This window comes from Athene cunicularia (genome assembly GCF_003259725.1).
Source record: "Athene cunicularia isolate RWA chromosome 3 unlocalized genomic scaffold, athCun1 chr3_part1, whole genome shotgun sequence".
Classification (NCBI taxonomy): Eukaryota; Metazoa; Chordata; class Aves; order Strigiformes; family Strigidae; genus Athene; species Athene cunicularia.
This window is the reverse complement of record NW_020799097.1, coordinates 27,168,589-27,194,112: the sequence shown is the minus strand read 5'-3', so window position 1 is coordinate 27,194,112 and position 25,524 is coordinate 27,168,589. Positions and strand designations below refer to the sequence as shown.

Sequence of the window (25,524 nt, the reverse complement as noted above, 5' to 3'; positions counted from 1 at the left end):
TGGGCAAGATCAGAGTCTTTGTAAATTACTGATTACATTAAAAAATGCACATTGCCAGCTGTAAAATAACAACATGTGTCTCTTCTGACCTATCTGGAATTACATTTGATTAGACATTTTTATGATGGTCAGTGTGCCACACTGGAGTTTTGAAATAACAGAGAATCCTTTATGGACATTTTATGTTGGGAAGAAGGTGGTATCATGCTGACTGTTAAACATATGGAAACAGTTTAAAGTAAATACATACTAAATCATATTCCATTAAAACTCAGTGAAACGGTTTAATTATTGTTTAGAAACCTTAGTGTCCACGTGTCTTAATTTAAATATGCACTTGCATTAAAAACTTAAATTCGCAGTATTTTTAAACAAATTCTTAACTCCTGTGAAATTTGTGGAGGAAGAACAACATTGGCAGTGTACTTGTGGTAGGCTGTATTTACTTTAATACATTGTCAATTAGATGATTAATATAGCATGAAAACTTGCCATTGTTCTTTCACATGCTGGACATTCTCATCTTTAACGTTTTATATAATACCTGCTTTATCAAGATGATAATGTCTTTTTTTATAAGAGTACATAATGTAATATTTTTAATACTATTATACTATGATCTATTTAATGTTATTGTTATTAGACATGTTGTTAAAGCAGGGCTATATCTGTGCAAAATGAAATCAGTCTTGGTCCATTGAACTGCAAAGTCCTGAATCATCTTTTCTGATGAGAGAGGAGAGAGAGAGGGGTGTATTTTCAGGCGTAAAAGCCATTTGTACAGACACAATGATGTCATTTACAAAGACTTTTTTTTCTCTCTTGATGTGCTTTTCTGTTAATTAAGGGGGGCATATCAGGACTGAACTCAGTCACATGTGGAAGTGTGTTTTAGATCACTCTGGGTCTTGTCTGAAAGTCACTTTTCTAAGATGACTACAATACAGCTTTTTTTACTGTGAGTGAAGGGAGCAAATTTCACAACATCACCCGTATGTTAAGCGTACTACAAATGCAAATACAAATTGAGTCCATGAAAGAGTGTGGTGGTAGCATAAACATCTGCTTCAAAAAGAAACATGTTAGCATTGTGCCTGTAGGTAGTTGCCCATCTCTCAGTGGTACAGGGTATTCTTTAACAGCCTTCTAGTCTCTTAGTGTTACAGTATAAAATTTTCTAGCCGTTACTTTCAAATTTAACCCCACTGCCTTGCGAGTAGTCATCAGTGAGCATCTGTATTCTTGGAAGTTCTTTGGAGGCTGATCCTACTTCTTTGCTGTATTAATTCATTCTAGATCCTGTCAGTAAAATGTCATACAATACTTCAAGTGGAACTGGCCCCTGGGGATAGAGTCTCTGGGTTTCATTATTGCAATTACTTTTCAAATAAGCAAGGGAAACTCAATGGCAACAGCTGATAATGCTTGGCAAGTCACTCAGTAGTTCTTTCTCAGCATGAAAAACCACATCTGCCCTTGCTCATGTGTGTTGGTTTTAGTAGTTTTTGCATATCAGTAACAAAAATGAAGTGGAAGCTTAAAAAGGTATTTTCCAAGCAACATATGCTGGTGATTAGACTTGCTTACATTTTAACAACGTTTCTACCTAGTTTCAGGTATAGTTAGATGCTTCTTGGCTGTTATATTCAGAGCTACACAGAGGAGATGCCTGCAGAACAGGAGCATGGGAGGTGGATGAAGCTCCATTTTAATAAACGGCAACTGTTTGGACAGTTTTTTAAACAGACTGGCTCTTACGATTTGTTTCACCTTTCTCTGACAGAAGGTTTAAAGCTGCCGGAAAGTTTCAGTTCCCAGTACACAGCACCACTGCCCTGAGCAAGCTATTATGCTTGTATGATAGTAGTGGAGCAGCAGGTTATTTATAGCTGACAAATCATAGAAAAATCACATCAGCTGCTATGAAAACTCCACATAAAAATAAATATTTGACCCCAACAAGCTGTCAGAGCAATCTCTGATCCTTCACTTTAGTCTTCCATTCTGTGGATCACTGGATACGTAAGAAAAACATATGAAGTACAAACCAAATCTGCTAACTAAATCCCTGCTATTTGCTGCGCTGCTTGCTTTTGGATTTGGAGTGTAGCTAATAGTTTCAAAGGTTGCTGCGTATTTCTCTACTTTATCTTGCTCAAGTTACTAAATGAAACAGGAAGTTAAAATGCATACAGGAATTTTCTATTGCTCATAAATGCTATGTCATCTCTGTGAAAGGCCATCGGCATTACAGCCCAATGCTGAAGCAGTGATGTTTATTTAAGAGGATTGGTGGCCAGAAATAAGCCACAGTGTCTAATCAGACACAGGCCCTGCCTGGGCACCATGCCACAACGTTTATTGCGTGTGCATTTCTCATAAGCAAAATGGCTACGTACTGAGGAGGATGGATGTGAGGTCTGGAAGAAATTACGGTGCAAACGGCTGTTCTTAACTTTCTGAGGAGGATTTAAGTGTATGTAAATATACTGGAATGAATGAGACTATGCGACTGTGAGTTACCGAAAGCCAAATGGGGAACGTCTGTGGATGTGTGAGGGCTGAAAAGGAAGAACAGTGTTTAGATCCTGCAAAAGCTCCCTTAAGTCCAGCTAAACATTCCCCTGGAAGAAAATATTTCAGAAGAAAAAGGAGAAAGAAATCAACCGAGGAGGGAACAGATTCAGTGCAGGTTAAAGAAAATGAAGAAAATAGCCAGTATGAAGTGGAGATTTCAGAAAACACTGAGAATCATCCCAAGGGTGTGGGATTGGTTTATTCCTACCCCCGGAGAGTGACAGTGGCTGGTAATGCTCTGCCTGTGAGTACAGACCTTTCAGCTGATCTTGTTAAAGCAAAAGTTTTACTGGGTGAAACAAAGAGTGATTCTTTCTGTGGGGACAGTTTTCATGGTGATAATCAGAGGCTCATCAAGTCTGATGAAACAGAGACATGGTTAAAGGAACAAGACAAGAGGAGTTCAGAGAAATGCTCTATGTGGAAGAGGAAATACTTGGAGGATGGCAACAGGAGAGAATTAGCATTCCTGAAGAAATCTAGTGGTCTTTGTTATGGAAGAGCAGCCAGCTTGGATTCTGGTATCCACATTTTACGCAGACAGTGTGAAGAAACTGAATTAAACAGAACTTCTTGCAGAATCGTTGAAGATGTCCCAGAAAGCAGTAAATCAGAAAAGTTGCGTCACCTTCTTTCTGAAAGCAAAAGTGATCCCCTGCTTGAACAAAAGAGGTTTTATTCTTCTGATGCTGTGCTTTCCCATTTGTCAAAAGAAAAGGCATTATTTAGCCATTCACCAAGCAGGAGCAAGGTAAATATGTTGGCACAGTACATTCTGTTTGAAAGTTAGCTAAGAATAAGTGTTTGAACAGTTCTTTTACTGTTACAAAAAAGCCTTTGCTGTATATAAGCCTTTTACACATTATGATACTACGTGTAGTCATAGAACAACATATTACTTCATCTTTCACAGGTTAAGTAATACCTCTGTACTTCAGGAGTGTTGATACATCCTTGTGCTGTTTTGCTATCTGTCGATTGATTTGTTTTCTAGTTTAGGAAGAAGATTTTCAAGTTTAAATGGTTCTAGAAGGTGGAGTGAATTTCAGAGAGATTTTTAAGTTCACTTACAATATCTGCAGTGTATTTTTTTAATCAACTCTTGACGGTCTTGTAAATTCTTTTGGGTCTTCTATCAAGTAAAGGAATATTTTTAATTCTTTTCAAATATGGCTTATAGGAACTGAAGAAAGATAGAAATATGTGGACAGCCTGAAATAGAAAAAGTGAACATAGATCATACTAATAATGTTCTCCACTTTTAAAAGTTCTTCCCTCCCAAATTGTCTATATGGACTATTAATATTAATTACTGAAATTCCATCTCCTTCTGAGTGTAGGATTATTTTCCTTTTACAATAAAAGAAACTATAAACAACAAGCTTAGCTGCAGAATATCAGAAGGAAAGCAAATTTTTTTCTGTTAATATCCATGCTTACCAATTCAACCCATATTGCCAGTTCTGCCCCACTTATCTTCAGTGCAACTGAAATCTGTGAGTTAAATGCTGCTACCAGGATCTGGTCCAAAACTGATTCCCTGTGCTCAACAGGGCGTCTGAGCTTTGAGTTGAATGAACAGAGGGAACAGACATGTGCCAAAGGTACTCCTTCCAGCAAAGAGCTAACTACATTTTTGTTGTTTATATAATTTACTTTTGTAACAGAAATCAAATAATACTTCTTCCCAGCTTAGTTTTTAAATACAGATAACACACCCAGTTACAACACACAGTACACACTAGTACAAATAGCCTTCTAATACACAGAGAGATCTTTAGCCCTCTTAATCTTAGTTGGAATTCAGGAAAATCTTAGGGGTGGTGTTTGATTTGAAAAAAGATCGTTACTGATTAAAACATTATGAGGCCTTGTCAGCCAAGCATGACTGCTTTTTCCTGTGTAATCAGGGTGATACAACTTCTAATATGTTCTAGTTGTTATGCCAACCAGGCATATATGCCTTGTTACCACAGGAAGAAGGGATAAAAAATGAGGCTTTTGTTGAGCACCTACATCAAAACTGAGACTTGTACTGGTGATAATAATAAAACACTGCTTAATGGTATAAATATGAAACCTACTGACAGATCAGTCTAAATGCCCAAGTTGCCAAAATATCTGCTTTTCAGTTAAGTTCCCTTTTCTCCACCCAAGATTCTGAGTAATTTTAAAAGCATCAAAAGAGCAGCTTTCACCTGAAAATAAATCCAGGAAGAAGACTAGGTTTCAGACTCTAGCTTATTTTACAAAGTCATGACCACTTTCCTTTTGATTGCTTTTGAGAACTAAATAAGTATTTGCATGTCTTGTATTTCAGTATAAAACAGTAAAGCTGTTATTTACACAAATCCACAAAGTTCCTGTTATCAGCCTGAGATGATACATGATGAGGCTTACAGTTACAAATCTGTTTTTACCATTTTCCTTACCGTAATTACAGAGATTGGTAGCCTCCACTCACCTTGTGAATTTACTCACACTGTAATATACTCTCAGCTTACACAGTGGCTCAGATGTGGCTGATTTGAAAGTGTGTTGGCTTTTGAAGCTGAGGCACAGACACTGGAGGAAACCTGTTGGTACAGCTGGCTAATTTGCACTGTAACAGAGATAGGACATTTTGCCCTGTGAAACAGCATAGTCTCCACTACTGGTTTGTATCATTTGAGTCTCTTTCTGTGACACAACTTCCTTCTTAAGTGTGTAGAACAATTATGATTTTCTGTTCAAATAGGTGCTACCGTATTACTTCTGGTTTCCTATTTACAAAGTTCAGGTAAACAGGATGTTCTGAAGCTTTGTTTCTGCCTGCTTCCTGAGAACTTTGAGAGAAAGGTTTTTACTCTCTGCTGAGGTCTAATTTCTACAGCCCTTGTTCCTAAAAAAGGAAGATGTCTTCCTTGAGGAAGATATGCTCTTGATATTGTTCAAGCTCAGGGCTGTCCTAGAGCAGATGGCAGCTTGCATTGAGGTCAAGAAGTTGTGAATCAAGACTGAAACAGGCTTCCTGGAGCAGACTCCTCAGTGATGTTTTAGCACGATGCAGGTAGAATAGAAAATCAGGGCTATACTTTTGGCTTCTCTATAGGAGGTATTGCTACGGTGATATTTGATCTCTCTTGTGTTGAAAGAAGCCGTGGTTTTCATTCAGTATTGGCAAAAAATAGCTACCAGCTGGTGTTACCACCAGTTTTTACTGGTTGTCAGCTTGTGTTGAAGCCAGTGACTTAGGTGTATCATGTTATCAATCGTTATTCTTCTTCTTCCAATTTAATTTGTGGTAGTTTCAGTTCTGGTTTATGGATGTAAATGTTTTTTAGAAAAATGTGTAATATATAGATGGAATCACTCATCTACTTCCAGTACTCGGCTGTTGTCTTGGCTGCAGGTTCCTCAGCTGTTTTTTTGCCATGCATCTACATAGTGTTTGATACAGTGGATTTCTTATCCACTGTACTAATAATAAATTTCAAGAAAAAAAATGTATTTAAGTCAGGTTAAAGGCAATATTCTTGTTTTTAAATAAAAAATGTAGAATATTTGTAATCAGCATATTCAGTAAAATACTTCTACTGATAAACGGTGGTGGACATAGTTGGAAGGTGTCTTGTCATCTTACAACTACTTGCATTGATAACTGCAGTAATAAAGAGATGACTTACTTTTTTTTACTTTTAAACTCATCAATTCTTTTCCTATTCCCAGAAGAGTTGATTGATTACCTTTTTTTGCAACAGCATTTTACATATATGAAGACTGTTATCATATCTCCCCTCGGTTTTCCCTACTTTAGACTAAATAAACGCATTTTATCAATCTTTCCTAACAGGTCATGTATTTTCAGCTCTTTTTCATTCTTGTTTTTCTCTTTCAATCTGCTTCAACTGTTCCAATAATTTTTGAAGGGTGTTGCCCAACAAAGCTGGATGCAAAGCTCAACAGAGCCTTGCAAGAGCTGAATAGGAACATTTGAATTTATGGCCAAATGGAAACTCACAAAGTCCAACTGTACGTCAGGGGAGATGACTTCTTGTGATCACATGCAAGTTCAAATTCCATTCGTATAACTGTACTTCCCTCAATGTGCTGTCAACAGTCTTTTTCAAACACAACACATAGCTAACTACTTAGCTTAGGTGTAAAATAGCATTTCAAAATCTCTCCATATTCATGTATTCTTTTTTCTCCTGTTTATTTGTGTTCTTCAGACTTTTCTGGTTTAGGGCTAGGACATCAGAATGCATTTCATTATACTTCATACATCTCTAGCCCATTATATACTTTCGTGCAGTTAAGTACATTATGTCAAGTTTAGACTTGCTTCACAACATTTGGGATGAGATGGAATTGGAGAGAAGACTCCTTGTTATCTATACCTGACTTGCTTCTGTTTGCACTGTAATAAATGAGCTGCAGAAATCCAACACCAGTATTGATTTCTTTTGGAATGTCTTTTCTGATCTGCTCTGCTCTTTGGACTCAAAAGTGCATCACTGAAATCAGTGCAGGCAAACAGCTTGAGGCTTTTTAGTGTATGGATTTAGTCTACTGTGTGACGCAGGGGAAAAAAACCACTTGCAGTAGCAGAGGTGAACTAGTTCCCCCAGCTAGAAACAATAAATATATTGTTTAGTGCCAATTAAGACTTCAATCCTGAGATACTAGGGCTGTGCAGAGAATACTTCTGTCTCTTCTTCTTGAATAACTTGTAATTCACAGGCTTTGAGATAATTTGGAGAACTGGATCTCTGGCAAACAACTGTTCAAACTCATGCAAACTCAATAATTTGTTCCATGCTCAAGGAATAAATGTTCTCTAGTAACAGAGCATAGTGTGTAAATGATAGGCTTGTGGGATATAAGAATGAAAGGTTCACGTAAACTGTTTGCTTTGAAGGACGAAATTTGAACAGTAGAAGATTTAATCACCTCTTAATTTATTTTCTGTTCTAGTATTCCAAATTTTGTAGTCCTTATTTTTCTTTCATGTGGCAAATGATGTTATAAATATTGTTGATAATGCATAGTTGGTAGATGTAAGTGTGTTTATAGGGTTATCAAAGGAAAGATGTGCTCTCTATCACCTTATTTTGTGGGGGTAGTATTTTACTTAAGTAGTTTCAAGTTAATAGGGTATCTTGCAAAGTAGAGATCATATTTGTAAGTGTAATAAAACAGCTCTTCGAGTCACCATTTCCCTTAGTGTATTTTGATACTTTTCAAATACGAATTCAGTGTTTATAAAAAAGTCTGAAATCTTAGTCTTGGAATCTGAAATAACTTTATTTAGAGAACAGAAGTGCTGTTTCAGGTCTCAGGGTAATGTTCCTTAACCTGTACTGAAATGGGCTACTTCCATGAATGAAAAGCAATTTCATTTTTTAAACCCACTCTAGCCTATTTGTTTTTCTTTGGATGGCCAACTAGGGTGCTGAATGGTGCTTGGAAGATTTTGGATCAAAATCCTGTTGACCTTAGGATAATGAGTTAAATTCATGTTTTAGGCGTCCAAAATCTGGATTGCAAGCTTACCTCGGGGTTACTTTCAGAATAAGAAATATCCATCCTCCTTGTGTTTGTGTCCATAGCTACAAATGTTGTTTGTATGTAGCAACAGATAAAGTAGGACCTTCAGAAGTTGCCTTGTTGTCTGAAGTCACTTGTTGCCAGAGGAATCTAATGTGCACTCAAATATGCTGCGTTTGCACTCTCTGCAGCCCAAAATGTACATAGCCATCACCAGTCAATTAACCGTGAAGGAGGCTAAAGATTTGAATTTAGCAGGAAGGAATGTCCGTTAGCAAATTACTTTGTTAGCTTGCTTAGGTAGAATATATTAAAAACCGTGATACTTAATGAGGACTTTTCTGAAAATGACAGGGAAAAAAATGATAGGGTTTTTCTTTTTTGCTAGACATCTGGCACTTCAGATGACATCATCTCTTTCAGAAGCGTTGTCCAGATAAGTGCCAAATAGTTGACTTCGTTTATATTTTGGTCTGATTGTTCTGGTATGAATAGAAACTAAAGCTACTGAAAAAATACTCAGTTTGCTTTCTTGCTTTGAAATACCAAAGTATTACAAAAGTAACCAACAGAAAGGAAATCTTACACTGCAGATGAATTCCCTAGAATTTTGCAAGAACATTTTCAGAGAGATTTTAAGTTGGTCTTTTGCCACGTTGGATTTCCTGTTGTCTTCACCTATAAGACTCATACTGTCTGTATTTTGTGGGATTTCATGTACTAAATACTCCATGCAGCATTTTGATACCTAGAAATTTATAAACAATCACAGCTGCGTGTGTTTCTCTTCAGTGTTTTAAACAAAAAAGGAAATATTGTTATCCCTCTTTGATTTTTTTTCTTAAAAATGTGCAGTGTTGAAGCTGGAGACGTTAGGATGCAAAAAATGCAATGAGGTCTTCGGAGGTATTTCTGGGCTAGTTGAACAGTTAAAACTACTTTGCTTTCTAACACTTTCTGTGTCTGTATTTTTCCCTTACCTAGAACAATCACATATGATGGCCTGTGAAGGACTGCCTTCACAGCTTGGTGTTTTGTGGATACTTGCATAGAAAATGATGTAAATTAGTTTGTTCCCTGCTTTAAAATTACTTATAGTTTACTCTGTAAGTTTGTAAATGCTAATCGTCCCCTGGAAGTGTGAAAGGTGGTTAAACAGAAATAGCAGAGAGCACTGGCACGCTACATTGCCCTGACATCTCCAAGGTGTCCTTTTGTCCCTAGCTTCCCAGTTCTTTCCACCACCTCCTGATAGGCATTGATACAGCAGCATCAGTAGGAAAGCTACATTGCTTTGCTCCTGGCACTGTGTTTTGCGTGGCTTTAATGTGAGAAAAACCTGCAATTTCCAACCTAGGTTGTCTGAACTCCCCCAGGCAGAGCCCAGACAGAAGACATCTTTGTGTGCAGAGATTTCAAGGTCAGGAGGCATAGTTAGGACCATCCCATCTGACCTCATGAACATAACTCCCTGGTTTACACTAGAATAGGATTGCTGGCATTGGCACAGCTCCAGAGTTAAGGCTCTTCTGCAGCCAGCTTGAGCACGGACCTTGCCCCCAGAATTGTCTGTGGGCAAAACTCCGCTGAGCCCTGGCCTCAGGCTGGCTCCACAGCCAGAGGAGACCCGTCCCTCCCCACGCGGCTTGTGCGGTGTGGCCTCTTCCAGGTGGGCTCATGGGGGTGCTTGGCGTCCACAGAGATCTTGGTGGTGTCTCAGGCCCTCTTGCCGCTACAGTACATGTGTCCCTCTGTAGTGCCTCACCGTACCTGGGTTCTTGGTGGTTCTTCACATTATCTGTTGTGGTTTGGGTAAGTGGTAAAAGGTGGTCATTTAGAAGAAAGATAACATGTGATAGCACTTTCTTTACCAAGGCATGTCTTCATTTTCTATTTTACGGTTCAGATTTACACTGAGCACAATTTCTGTAACATGAGGAGCAAACAATACATGTGCAAATTAGGGAGACTAGGGAAATACCTGCTTCATATTTATACAGCAGTAGTTTTCTAAGCAAAGCGACTGAGCTTCATTAGAGAATCAATGTACTAGAAAGTAGTATTTGTACGTAAAATTCCCAGTGCTTTCCTGCTTTCCCAGACATGAAGTTGATAATGCTTGAATAATACAAAACCAAACCTTCTGTATCAAGCAAAACTTGTATTTATAATCTTTCAGTCTTTCAGTCATTCCTGAAGTGCTGCTTAGAAAATTTTGTCCTAAACACACTATTATCAGTTTTCACTGTAAATGACTGTTCTGTTACTGAATTCCAGAACAGCATATAATATAAATTAACCTGTTTTAAGAGAGGAACACTGTAGCTAAATAAAGTACGAATAATAGAAATATGGGTATTATAGAGGTGTGACTATATACATATAAAACATACTGCATTTTATATATATATATAACATTTACGTATAATTGATATAATACATAAAATCAGATTATTTTTCATTATGTAATAGTATTATATTGTGCCCAGAAATTAAAGATGCTGAGAACTGGCTTACTGAAGAAAATTGTGAAGCTATGAATTTTGTATTTCACATTGAAGACACTAAGCATGTATAAGGATAAGACATGAAAGAATATTAATACAAGATGTAAATAATTGTCATATTAATGTATACAGATATCAGACAAAATTCTTCAGTAATACAGAGTGGTTTTCTGCAATATTTAAACATTATTTATGGGTTAGATCTAATTGCAATATTTACATTAACTGTGTTTTAGATATCTGATATCCATGTTACTGGAGAGTCAGAGGACATGTCTGCGAAAGAGAGACTGCTCCTGTGGTCACAGCAGACAACTGAGGGTTATGCTGGAATGCGTTGTGAAAATTTCACTACCTGCTGGCGTGATGGAAGATTATTTAATGCCATCATTCATAAATACAGGTAAGTACTCCATTTGTTCTCTTGGAAAATGTTAATTACAGCATTTCAGTGTACATACAGAGAGGGCTCTGTGGTTTATGCCTGTAATAGCACTGCAGCTGTGGAGATGACACTGTCTTTTTGGGGCCACTCCTGTTTAACATCTTTATTGATGATCTAGACGAGGGGATCGAGTGCACCCTTAGTTGGTTTGCAGATGACCCCAAGTTGGGTGGGAGTGTTAATCTGCTCGAGGGCAGGGAGGCTCTGCAGAGAGACCTGGACAGGCTGGAGCCATGGGCTGAGGCCAACTGGAGGAGTTTCAATAAGGTCAAATGCCGGGGGCTGCCCTTGGGCCACAACAACCCCCAGCAGCGCTACAGGCTTGGGGAGGAGTGGCTGGAGATCTGCCAGTCAGAGAGGGACCTGGGGGGGTTGATTGACAGCCGGCTGAACAGGAGCCAGCAGTGTGCCCAGGTGGCCAAGAAGGCCAATGGCATCCTGGCTTGTGTCAGCAACAGCGTGGCCAGCAGGGACAGGGAAGGGATCTGACCCCTGTACTCGGCACTGGTGAGGCCGCACCTCGATTCCTGTGTTCAGTTTTGGGCCCCTCACTCCAAAAAGGACATTGAATGACTCGAGCGTGTCCAGAGAAGGGCAACGGAGCTGGTGCAGGGTCTGGAGCACAGGTCGTACGAGGAGCGGCTGAGGGAACTGGGGGTGTTTAGTCTGGAGAAGAGGAGGCTGAGGGGAGACCTCATCTCACTCTACAGCTACCTGAAAGGAGGGTGCAGAGAGCTGGGGATGAGTCTCTTTAACGAAGTATCAAAGCAATAGGACAAGAGGTAATGGCCTCAAGTTGCGCCAGGGAAGGTTTAGACTGGATATTAGGAATCATTTCTTTACAGAAAGGGTTGTTGGGTGTTGGAATGGGCTGCCCAGGGAGGTGGTGGAGTCCCCATCCCTGGAGGTGTTTAAGAGTCGGGTTGACATAGCGCTGAGGGATATGGTGTAGTTGGGCACTGTCAGTGTTGGGTTAATGATTGGACTAGATGATGTTTAAGGTCTTTTCCAACCTAGTTGATTCTGTGATTCTGTCTCTTCCTGGGCAATTCCCTGCTCTTTGGAGTCAAAGGATGCCTTATTAGCCCTTGTGTGTTCCTTCTTCCTCAGAGGAGTATCAGTGTGAATCCTGCACATCTCTCATGGGGCACCTCCACACTGCTGAGAAGAATGTGGCTGGGGTTCAGTCTTCTTCATGGTCTCTTTCTGTCATACTGACATTTAAGTATAGGCAGCGTAGAGGCAGAGCTGATCACCAAAGTCCAAAACTGCACTGCTGGTGAAAGCCATCAACTACTGCATGACCTGAGATACGCCTGGGATCCTCATATTCTTCCCTGTATGACTTTAACATGGCCCTGGAGCCTAGAGCTTCTTCAGTGTTTCTGCTTGGAGCCCAGATCTACTCTGAGATGTGTCTCTTGTAAAATGGCAGGGCATTCTCATGGAAAACAGGACTAGCTGACTTAAATGTTCTCAGTCTGAGAAGGGAATTGTGCTACTGAATGCTTTTGTGATGACACTGTTACAAAGTTAAAGAGGCACTGGTAGAACCACTGGTGGCTATGGATAGATGCTAAGGGATATGGTATGTTAACTTGAAATACTGTTGAAGATGTTTGCTGACAGGAGAGGATTTCTAATGCTGGATTCTAAGTAAGAACAGATCACTCTTGATAAAACTGACTTTGGCATCAAAGCTGATCAGAGGAACAAGATTTAAGATCATTGCTGTGCTCAGTGTTTCCTCTTGGTTGGCAACATCTCTGTTTTTTATGGGTTTTTTGTTCCTAAATTAAATGAAGATGTTCGTGTCTTAGAGGACCACATGAGAGAGTATTCTGGCTACTGGGCTAATTAGTGTGTAATGACTTGTCCCTCTCTGCACAAGGCTTACAACTTTCTGGGTTTATTATAGCATGTATAGTTTGTGCTGTATGCCCTGGGTCATATCATAAGGAAGTTTGAGGGTATGTGACTTCCTTGGTGCAGTGGTTTAGGCCGTGCCGGGACTCAAGACCATGTTGCCATTATCCCTCCCCCACCCTCGGACCAGATAGGGCAGGGAGTGAGATACAAACCCTGGGGTTGAGATAAGGAAAAATTTAATACAACAGTGTAACAAATAATAAACCAAACAATAACAATAAACAGTAATAACAATGAACAGGACAAGAAATATACAAAGATATACCACAAGGATACAGCAGAGAAGGGCAGTGAGGAGGAACAAAAGCTGTCCCTGCTCTTCCTGTGCTTGGGCACCTGGACCTGATGTTAGCAGTCAGCATGGTATTGAATAACCCGGCTAGAGCTCCCTCCCCACTGCTGGGAAAACTTAACCCTATCCTAGCTGAACCAGGACCCCTGGTATAATAGTGAAGGAGTGTACCAAGGAGAGACAAATTTGGTATGTTTCAGTGCAGCTTCAGGGGACAGACTGAGCAGATTATTCTGGTTTTGGATTTGCTCTTGTGGGACCATTTGGCTCACCACAGAAAGAAGCCTAGGCAAGGAACATGTATATGGTACGGGGACTAGGACACTAAAGTAAAATGGGAGATGAGTCAAGCAGATGCAGCCTTTTCCTCACTTACTGTGTAGAGAGGCTGTAAGCATATCATACAGTGCTTTGAGTCCTAGAGCAGTTAGCTGTGGCACTGCATAACTTCATGGTAAAATGAAGCTGCATCTGAATCAATGAGGTCTTTTTCTGAATATGCTTCTGTTCTGGTTAGCCAGTCAGGGAGGAGGTGCATGCCAGCAAGAAAGTCTTCTTTTAGTAACACTGGCAGGACAAAGGGAAATAGCTGGCAAAAGACTAGACTGTTTTACTTTGGGACAGAGCAGCCAAAAGAATGAACATAGCACAGCAAGTATTTGAAAAAATAAACAATTTGAAAGATACAGAGAGAAGGGAGGGAAAAAAGGAAGTAGCTTAATGAGATGGAATAATTTAAACTATTTCCCAGAGCCTTTACAGCTCAGCAACTAGTAGTTGTGGTACAGATCAGTTAATAAATAATGAAAAACTTGAATTCTGTCCTCTGTCTGGAAATGTTAATCCCTTGGGATATGACTGAGTACCTGCAGTTGTTTTGTTGGAGCAGTGTTTCTGGCAGTGCCCTGTGAGTTTCAGGCACAGCATTTCAGCAGGGAAGCACAGGCACCTTTGACACGAGTGCATTGCACAAAGCAGATGATTCAGTGGCTGAGGAGCAGAGTCCCCATTTTGTGTGCTCCTGTGCCAGTTTCCATTTAGTTTATCCTCTTCCTGTAAACAAAACTTCTCCACCTAAGGATCCTGTGTCCTACTCAGGAATGTTTACTGTCCTTATCTGATGTCTTTCTGCTGTGAGAGATTACAGATTCTTGGACTCTGTCTTGCTGATTAAATCAGTGAGATTCTTCCACTGATTTCAGTGAATTTCTGTTTCTTTCCTTTGCCATTTTGTACCATTAAAACAGCAATAATAATTTCCAGCTGTTGCTCACAAGATAGGAATGGTCTTCCCAAACAGTTGTCTGATATTTTTAACTACAGTGTTTTAGTTCAGAGAGCTCTTCTAAAGAATGGTTTCTGTTCTGAGCAGTAAGTAGGTTAAACACTAACAAAATGTGCACATTTCTGGCAGTGGTTCTCCATGTGCTCCGTTTGTCTGTTTTAGTAGCTCCCAGTTTGTGGATCGCCAGTGGTCTCAGGATCTAGGCTGAGCATCCTGCATATGCCACCGGCTAGTGTGCTCCACCAGGGTGGGTGACCAGGACTCCCTGCAGTAGCGGGTCCCCACAGAGGGTCTGTCAAGGCAGGGCCTGGCAACCGGCGTCTGCCCCACTGCCCCAGCCAGGGACAGGGAAGCTGGGGAGCACTGGGGCAGCCCTGGGCATCGGGCACGTCCCTGGGGGTGAGCTGAGGCTGGTAGGATGTGAGCCCACAGGTATGCTGCACCACTGTGGGGGCCAGAAGTGAAAGCACCAGCACCTTCTGGAGGACAGGAGCCACACTCTCTCTGAGCTGAACCTGGGCACAGACAGGCAAACCCCGTGCTCACAGCCCTGACACCATGGTTGGGAGACCTTTTCTGGATGCTCCATCGGGAACACAAGATGTACAGGTCCAGCATGATTCCTACAATCAGTCATCCATCAGACAGGGAGATGTCACTGTCCAGTTCTACATGACAGGGGTCTGGAGTAGCAGGTTATAATTACCTCCTTTCCAGGCATAAGCAATTTTTTAAATTGCAAATACACACCAACTTCAAGACTTCAGGAAATTGCAGAAGCTGTGGAGGGCTAGACAAGGAGCTGGGCTGTGGATCAGGCATCAGTGAGCAGGAAGCCTCTCCCCTTGGGAGGACTGACAGCCTGCCTGCTCTTAACGTCAGGTGAAGATTCTTCCATCTGGGCTGCCGTTAGTGGTCTCCATTTTTTTCTGTCCTGCCACAGGATCCCAGCACCTTTGGTTCAAGCCAGCTAAGAGTTATGATGCAGAAATGCAGGAGCAGTGCATGGATTTGCTATTGGATCCCTGCTCTCCCCAAGGTGTGTGGGAGAAGCAGGGTAAGACCGACATTTCCCTGGCATGATTAACTGCACATCTCGGTGCAAATCAGCAGGCCGGTGTGTGGCAGCTGGGTGAGCCAGATTCCTCCCCGTGTCCCTGCCCTGTGTGCAGCTGCAACTGTGCTTCCAGCACCAAGCTGGGGGACGCAGGCAGCGTGCAGGCAGCTTGCACACGCTGGATCACGCGCGCTCCAGTCACTCACCTGCTCTCCCGAGCAAATGCAGGATATTTGTTTTCTTTCCTCCCGAGCAACAAGGGTTAGGTTGTCAGAGGTTTTTGTAAGCGCCTTCAGTCACTTTCTCTCTTACCTCTGCTAAGAGCATGAATCAACTTCCAGTGATTATGCAGTATTCCTTAAATCAAGGGAAGTAATTTTATGAATGAGAGACATAAGAGGAAAAAATTACTCTGTTTGAGGTGTTTGACTCCCTATACATCTTGATTTTTTTTTTTTTTCCTTCCAATTTAGGAAAATGTAATTTGTTTTTGCGTGAGAAGTTTGCTTATGTTTTCAGGAGGTTCCAACAGTCTGTGTTTATAATTGAAGATTACTTGCTGAGCTTTTAAATCCCTGGGAAATGAACAGGGATCCACGCTGGACTCAAGAACTGCCTCAGGGAGCTCAATTGCTGGTCCTGGATTTTGATTTTAATGTTGCTATTCTGTGTGAATATTTGTTCTTACATATAAAGACCAAATAAAATTATAAAATTGAAAAGTCAGTTTTAATAGTAAATATTACCAGTTTTGGTATTTGAATCATTTCAGTTAAATATATCAGCTTTGAGACTGTTTTTTGAACCTCCACACCTTCAGATCTGTGATCAGGCCATTAGTTAAAGCTACAGCTACACTCAGGAGATTTGAGAGCATGCTGTTTGTCTCATCTGTTATGTAATTGGCCTTTTATAGCTTAATTTTAATGTGTGTGTGTGTTATTTGCTTCAATATGTTGTGTTTGAAGAAGTCTGGCTTCAGGCAGTTTCAAAAGTACGTGATATTTCTTTCATACCATCATATCATACGTAGCAAAAACATGTAAGACAGACTTCAAAGTTGGAGTATGACTTTAATCAGCGTGTAATGCCCCGATTTTCCTGGAAGAACACCTGCAGTCAACACACTGGGGTCCTCATCTTGCAGCTCTGTCACCTCATGGATTTGTAGTTCCTAGACTGTGTTTTAGGTAAATGCTCTTGAGATGCATTTTAATTTTTTTATATACATGCCTTTTGCCCAGGAAGAAGAAATACTAATTTTTTAGCACTGTATCCCATTGTTAAAATATATAGAAACAGTTGCTGTCTATAGAGAATGAAGGCTATTCTTCTTTCCTTAGGAGTAGCATGCCACATTTGAGCTAGTAATTGAAATTGTAGATCTGTATTACACTTTGCAGATACCTCTATTTTGAAGCAAAGGAAATTCAAATAAAAAGTTATACCAAAGTAACAAAGTGCTGGTTTTTGACCTCAGACTCTCCTGAGCCTTTGGTACCTAAGGACTAAAGGCAATTTCAGTTAAAAAGTGTCTGAAAATGGAATTTAAGAAATAGCAAAAATACTAGCTATAAGATTTACAGTTAACTGGCACCTATATAGACAGTTTCTTAAGGACAGTGGCTACTGATACACAGAAAACAGACCTGATTTTATACCAGCTCATGTTACTTTCTCAAGAAAAAAAGTGAAGTATGGTGAATGGGAAAAGAAGATTAATGTCAGACATGCATGCTTTTTTGTAAAAATGTGTGCACTCCTTCCTATATTATTTTGTTCTCTTATAATTTTTATAATAAAGAAGTAATTTTGCTTATAGCATTTACAAAAGGAGTTCCAGCAAGAGCACTATGTTCTTGTGTAACTAGATAATAGCATTTAATGAGTAGCCCCAGTGGTGCCTGAATGATGAAAACCAGCATCTGTTCAGGAAGTTCTGCAAGCTCAGTTCCCAGATAAAGCCATGGTTTCAAATCTCAGGTGTTAGATCTGTTCTGGTAAATGAAGCAGGTCCAGCCCTAGCTCTCTGGCCCTGTGGATAAGCGGTACAGCAGGGCTTGTGTCTGCATGGCTGAACTCTCCCCTCTGTTCCCCAGACAGGGGTGCAGTCTCTTGAGAGCAGTCCTAAGTCAGTGTTACTACTTGAACTGGGCTCATGCATTGCCTGGGAGGGTGTGGGTTGCAGTGGGTCGTGCTGTGGGAAGGACTAGCAATTACAGAGCCATGGGCCCTTGATCTGGCCGCCTGTACTCTTTGAGCATAACATGTCCAGTTAGATCTGGACTTTTAGGTGAATTTCAGCAACCATACAAAATGGGAAAGATGCTGGTTAGGGAAAAGAGTGGATAAACCATGTTTAGGTCAGGCAGGAGCCTGACAAGCAAGCAAGGGCTGTAGTGTACACATGAAGGGTTTGAGACAAGATAACAAGCGAGATTATTTCATGTAATGCTATGCCAGGGTTTGATGAGACCACATACAGAGAGTTGTCTACAAATTTTGGCACCACCTAACAAGAATAAGTGTTAGAAATACTGTAGAGAGTGAAAGTGGTGATAGAGTTCAAAGGGGTGCATTTTGAGCACAAGCTTGAAGAAAAAGATATTTTACTGTATTGTTAAAGAAATATGGGGATCTGATCCAAAGTAGCCTTTGCTACTGGTAAACTTTGTGCAAGACCTTAACAATGCCTGTAGTTTTAAGTTATGTACAGTTTAGAGAGAGTGAGGAGAAAATTACTACTATTCCCAAATGAAAGAGGAACAGAGACTAACAGTGAATGCAGCACTGAAGGAGTGTAGGTATGATGAGTGCTTCACGTGGGAGGAAGAGGAATAGAAGCTGCAGCAATGTGTGTGTCCCCAAAGGAAGTAGTACGGTGACAGCTCCATAAATGCTGAAGTGAGAGAGACAAATTTTCCAGGGTCACAGTGCTTTTCTTTTGAAATCTTACTATAACAACTCCATATGCTTTCAGAAATACTTAGCGGATGTGTTTTGGAGTGAGGTATAGCAAGCTAGATTCCTGCCTGTTAAATAACTGTTCTGCTTTAGAACAAGCTGTTTCAATTTGCTGTGTATGTATAGTTAGTTGAACACTAAGCTCCTGGCCAGCAGTACATGTGGCATCCCTCTGATGTTAAAACATGTTGCAGGTAATCAGGTACTGACATGAATACATTCCTTAAGGGGAGCGATAGTGATGCGTCAGTTTGCAATAACACGTTGAACACCCTTGGGGAATGAATGAGAAAGAAACTAACTATTACACAGTGTCAAGCTTTAAAATGCTAGGGGATATGTTTTAAATAAAGAGATTAGTTGGGTCTGCTAGTTTTAGCTTGTCATTTTGTGACTTTTAATTTATTGTTACCCAGTTTTAACAAAAAGAAAATGTGAGTTTGGTTGCCTTGTCCCCCGCTTCCCACCCGCCTCATTGTTCAGAAGCATGGCTGTTACTGTTTTCAACAGTTTTTGTATATAGAAGAAATGAACTTGGCATGAAGAATTGGCAATTTGTGAAAATTTAAACAGCATTTAGGATGATTAGTGACAAGCAGGCATGCTTTTAATGTTACTTGTCTGAGTATGCATATACATATAGATTTAGAAATAGCACGTAATCTCAGCTGCAGTTTAATTGAATGCCCTCTGAAAAATTCTGTGATGGCTCTTGGTAAAGGCTATATTAAAATAGTACTGGAAGCGGGCCTGCAATTTTAACATCTTCTGTTGTGGTGGTGGTTAGCCTTCGTAGGTATTAGATGGAAGACTTCCAGGAAGTTGGGTTGATTAATTTCAGATCTGGACTTAAAATGATCCCTGTGTATGTTGTGCTGGATCCTACGGCTAAATAGCAGCCGAATGAAAGATGAGAGCTTTCTTTTTGCAATAATTGAGAAGTAAAAATTTGGGATGAAATAAAAGCTTTTTTCTTGCTTAGGCCAAATGGGAATAAACAAAAGTTAAAATTTTGGATTGAAAGGCCAGTTTTTTATTCCGGTTTCATGTGTGTCTTACTCTTTGTTTGGTAAAGACCGGGATACCTAAGGGCGTCAGAAGTCTTTATCCAAAAGGGTACGGTGTCTGAATAGTGGTGGCGTATGTGCTGATGATAAATCCAACGGGGTGAGGTCTTGGTCTTCTGGCAAGGCCTTTTGCAAATTTGTGGCACAGGGAAAACTAATTGCCTCCAAGGAAGGATGGCACAAGGAGCCTTTGGGAAATCTTTTGAACTCATTGTGGTACCTCACCCTTCTTCCCTGTTGGTAACTGTATTAATCCCACTGGGAAGCTAGTGTGTCAGGCAGTTGCTGCTGGGGTCTGGAGAATTTTCTCAGGGAATGCAACAGAGAAATAATTTGGTTGGGTTTCTTCATTGTCTTTTTGGTATTCAGACACTCCATGGAAAGGTACATTATTTATGGCTATTTCTGTAGATTGCACAGTGTGGATTGAGGTTAACAGCTATGAGCCTTGTTCCTATTTAAAATTTATCATGGGCAAAAAATTGCCAAAGTTACTATACTGTTACTGCTTTTGTAATGACAAAACCATCTCATATACAAAGAGAATGTAAAATCTCTTTTTAAAGCTAGTGAAAGGAATTTCCATTCATGTGTATACTGAGCTTGAAATCTACATTGCAAACTTGCTGTCAAGTTGTGATTAAGCATGTCTAAAGCTGAACTCAGTGTTTAACTAGTAGGTCTTTGATGTTACAATGCCTCAATTGTGTCTTTATCTAAATCAATTTGTATGGCAAGTTACAGGTAAAGTTTTGCTATGCTAACAAAGGTGGAACAGGAGGCTTCAGTAGGTTTATTAAACTCAGTGCTTGTCAAATCAAAAATATGCACAAGCAAAGAAATTATCTGAATTAGCTGTGTATATTGTTCGGAACTAAATTAATAAATCAGGGTACCTGAGGGCTTTTTTTCTTTATTTTTAGTGCAGCTGAAACATTCATTCTTCTATTGGAAGTCTTGATATAACATGTTGGGATGTCTGAAGAAGAGATGGGAAATGTATCTGTAAATAGTGTGCCCTTGTTACAGTGTTTTCAGCTCACTGTCACTTACAGTAATTTTATTTCAGAATTATCTATTGTATCTGAAAATTTATATGAAAAATTATGAAAAAGATGCACAAAAGAGCGCTGAAGACTTCATATCACATGAGAATTTTTTGACTCCTGAGGGAATAAAAAGACATGATTGTTCATCTTCAGAGAGGCATTGAGTGAAATCTAGAGAGACACATAAAATAATAGTACAGGCATTCCTGTCATACCAACACAAGACAAAACCAAAAAGACTGTACTCGTCATAATGATCATGTGAAATACATTAGCACAGTATGTCATTGAGGCTGGGGACCTGTGAAGCTTGAGAAAAGAATTTGCTATATACTTGTACAAACAATATGCAGAGCTGTCTTCAGCAGCATGCTTTTTGGCTTATCACAGTTGTAAGGATAAAAGTTTTCCGTAATGACAGTTTTCAATTTGAAAATTGTTTGCATTTTCCCTGGCTTCTGAAGCTCAGCTTCACCCAGTGGTTTGATGTGTTGGGGTAATTTTTGTGTCCCCATGTCATGTGTTAGTTGGAGATGTTATTGTAAGCTCTACAGTTGAACAGTCATTTCAGTCTCACATTTGATATTACATTAAATATTTTCCGTATCTCCCCCCTAAAAAAGAGATTTCTGAACAGTAGTCAAATATTTATGTAACTTATTTCAAATAGTCTGTATCACTTGGCCAAGATAAAATAATTTCATGGAGTACTTTTCACCTGCTTTCACCTTTAAAATTCTAGTCAAGTGCTAAATGATGAGCTACCAGACATGCCATGCCATGCATCTCTTTAATTACAGTGGTAAAATTTTGGTAGCCTTTTTGAATTTGTTTCATATTAATTGAATGCGAAAGTGTTCAAGAAGTCCTAAGCAAATCTGCAGTAATCATTGTCATTGAGTCTGTGAGAGCCAGTTAAGCAGTTCTGCACTTAAAATGTACATCACTGCTTTACTTTTCTGCAAGTGTCAGTCTTAAAACATGCATGTTCACTGAGGCGGAACATTTCATGTCAGTTTTGCAGTTATCTAAACTTCTGCTTAGTGTGGTCAGTAGATATGGCTCGCTCTGAAGTAATTCCCGGATTCTGAATAGCTTGCTAGGTAGGTTGCACTAGATGCATTATCCAGATTTCCACTGACTACGATAAAATACATATATACACTTGCAAGTATACACCTAAATTAGGTGTCTGGATCTGGAGCTGAATCTCACCCGTTGTTACTTTTCTCATCCTCATACACATGTAATAAGAGACCTTGTAATCCTGGGAAAGTATGAAAGTTGGAGGCTCTCAAATCTTTCTCTGTTCTTTGTTGTCATGTCTGTATGAATCTGTTAAGAAGAACCAAAACTATTCTTCATAAAAGTTACAGTCTACAGTTAATATCCTGTGAATGCTTGAGGCTGGTGACTGGTGACCAGACCTGACTGCACATTATTCTGTGCAAACCTTTTCTGGGCGACTCCACTTAAGTGTTGCAACTATAGATTAAAAGTCCTGCTTGTCCTTTGACTGACCATTTCTTCTGAAGGACAGCTGCAGCCAGTTCTTCATTTAGATACTCCATGACACTTAAGTCCATGATGAATCTTTCATGTTTAATTTTCTAGCTTTTCTATCTACTCTAATGCTTGTGAGTAGTGTGCAAAACTGTCCATCTAGCAGACACATGAACCGAACGACCAGTGCTGCAAGCAGAAAAGGTCACCTGGTTCAGATGTCTGGACATCTGATTCAAAACTTTTGCCAGTTGCAGTCATTGTCATGGAAATCAGTGCTCACATTTCTGTACTGGGTTCTGAGACTGAAGGATTCTTTCCCAACATAGAGCAAAAAACTCAAGCTAGAAAACCTTCTCCATGTCTGATGGTTGTCTGTAGATCCTTCTGAGACAAATCTACAATTTTTTAAGGAATCCAGAGCTTCTTACAATGTGGTGGCCTAGTGTATAGTGGAAGATAGTGTTGACTTAGGAGTCAACATGGTACTTTATTCAGCATGGGGTTTTTGACATCAAGGAACCTGCTACAGAACCCCGTGCTGTGTGTCCGTATTGTGGTCACTGATTCTGATGATGGAGGAGATCTGTTCCTTCCTAATGTCCCAAAGTCATACTTGCTTGCCATTTTTGAGGAGAAATTCTCCTCTTTCTCTTTTCTAAGTGGTTGGACTATGTGGAAGGAAATCTGAACTACTCTTCTCCCTGGAACTTGGGTTTCTATGTTCTCTGAAATTGGGTTACTGAACCCAGCTAGTCCTATATGACCTTTTTTTCCCGAAGCTATGGCATCCTTTATATTGAAGCTCCCATGTCATAATGGAAAAAAGATCAGGAAAGTAACTGTGGTAGTCACATGCGTTAGCAGAAGGTACCTCCAACAAAATAACTAGATCTCATGGTCATGACAGTGTACAGAGCACTACATCTGTAAACATTGAGCATCAGTGTCCACAAGAACAGTACATGTTATCTGAAGTCCAGAAGTCGTTCCCGCTGTAGTGATACATCAGTCTTTCCAAAGCAGGCTCTTTGGCAAACTCTTTTGGACAAGACCTAGATTTGTACCTGATGTACTGTTAAGGGATAGGTTAAATGGTAGGCATTACTATGTAGTAGGTTAAAAAATAAATAGATTTTGCTTCATCGTCTCATTTGTAGAGTTCCTGGGAAAATAACAGGAGATATATGTTAGAAGAGACAGAGCTAAAATTACCATTTTACATGGACATTTCCTATTTTATGATTTCCTTTTTTTGCAATCTTTCTGGTACTAACCAAGATCTCTAGAGTAGATAATATATTTATTGCGTTCCCTTCTGACATATGTGTTGAATCCTATCCTATATGTGTTCTATCCTACAGAAAAGTCTCTATTACTGTCTTTTTAAAAAAATTGTTTTATGACTATGTATTCTGGCATGGTCTTTAATTTGTTTGAGTAATCCTCCCATCCCTGAAAAATGCATGAGTCTTTCCTGGCACCCATCCTTTTCAGTTGTCTGTGAACAGTGAAGCAATGGGTTTGTTTAATTTTTATTAGCATTTTCTAATTACAGCAGTGGAAAAGCTAACTTGACTATAGTGATATGTACACTTCACTCTGCATCTTCAGTCATGTTTCTGAGAGTTCTGCCTGAAGCTTACTATATTAGTATTTCTGCTTAATATAAGCCCAGAAAGTAATACCCTTTTAGTACCAGGTATTACTCAGGCAGTGTACAGAGTTTTGACTGAAATGGAGTTAGCTTAGATGGTTCTTGTAAATAACTTCAGGCTTGTTAGTTAGTCTTCTGAATTTGATAACAGTATTTTCATGTGGAATATTACTCTGATGTATGTATGTTTTAATAAAGTTAAACATTGTAACTTGAGCAACTGTCATTCGGGAACAGTGAAGAGAAGGATGTGATTTCTTCATTGACTGGGAATATAAAAGTTCAGTTAAATGTCTTTTTCCACTCTGAAACATCAAATTCCTTTCAAATCTAACCTTTTGTTTTAATGGGCAAATATCATAGTTGCTAGTTTGGATCTTGAACTGTTTTACTTATGTTCTGGCTATGGGAAAATCTACATGTGCCTAACTTTATTATGCACAACTCTGATTCCAAGGAGTCTTTGCATAGTAGAAAGCTTGCATTTGATCCCTGTAACTTGCATTATAAACCCCTTCATTTCTTTATGCTGTCTAGCAGATACTGTTCACTTGCTTCTCTTTGTGGTGCTAGGTATTTGTTTTCTTGAATTTTTTCAGCTTCCTAATTGAAGCAGTATTAATCACACCTTTTTTTCCTCACTTCTGATACAAATTGTGTCTAATTTCTAACACCTACACTAAGGTCTCAAATGAGGCACCAGTCTTTTTATAAATGAAATGATTAATGACTTGCAGTGGGGAGCCAAACCCTTTGATTTAGGTGCGGCTGCAGCAGAAGCATCTCTTTTGCATGGAATGTTCCAACTCGGCTGGTCTTTGGGATGTTTATATGTGTGTTTTGATGGCAAGGCCCCAGCCCACTGAAAAATCTGTTGTAAGATGACTCACAATATTATGACAGAAGGTAGAGTCATCGTCTTTTACTTACAGCACATTTAATTTAATTTGTTCTTGACTGTGTATAAAACCACTTAATAGTGCTAGGCAAATTGATATAAAATATATTTATAATATATGACAAATAGCTTCTACAAAACTCATGTATTTTCTTTTTAGCCTTAAAAATGAAAATGTTTGCCGTGATGGATGATGATGCTTTTAAGACAAATAAATATGTATTACAAGGATATTCATCACAACTGCAGTTTAAGCAGTTAGTAGTCAGTTGTTTCAGAATTCAAAGGAGGAATGAAATACTAAAGATACTGGAAAATATTTGTGAGTCTTTATCATACAGCCCCACAACACTCACTGCACAATCTGTGCTTATAGTAATGGATTCTTTTGATTCTTCAGAGAAGGATGCTGATCAGTGAACAGCACTGAAATCCACATGTGTGTGCTCAAATGCAAATTGCCATATACACAGTTAGTGGACAGGTATCTCTGCAAGCTTACAGCAGATAAAGATTACTTTTATTTTTATTTAAAATGCTGAGAAAACACTCTTAAAATGAACAATGTGTCAATCAGTGTTTTCCTGAGCCATAATTTTTTGACACATTTTTCTGGGACTTAAAAAAGGCTTTTACTGAGATCTGGGAGGTAAGCTCCTTTTTCGATGGCTCTGCAATGTTTCCCTCTATTATCTGGGAAGAGGAAGGGGTGACCTGCAGAGGGTGGAGGCCCCAAGTCTCTGGCAGTGTGCACTTCCCGTGGCC

General features: G+C 39.6%; 1 protein-coding gene across 9 annotated transcripts in view; it reads left to right on the top strand.

Annotated features, from left to right (window-relative positions):
• The window catches only part of DST (dystonin), a 213,352-nt gene that overhangs the window by 30,459 nt on the left and 157,369 nt on the right, over nt 1–25,524 (top strand). For 5 of the 9 annotated variants that reach the window (XM_026845551.1, XM_026845549.1, XM_026845548.1 and 2 more), the window contains exons 1-2: nt 2,391–3,328; nt 10,850–11,016. In XM_026845551.1, the coding sequence (XP_026701352.1) occupies nt 2,534–3,328; nt 10,850–11,016 (962 nt within the window). In that variant the 5' untranslated portion in view covers nt 2,391–2,533. Of the gene's footprint in view, nt 1–2,389; nt 3,329–10,849; nt 11,017–25,524 lie in introns of those variants that run through there. The other 4 variants (XM_026845546.1, XM_026845544.1, XM_026845543.1 and 1 more) reach the window with 2 other exon arrangements.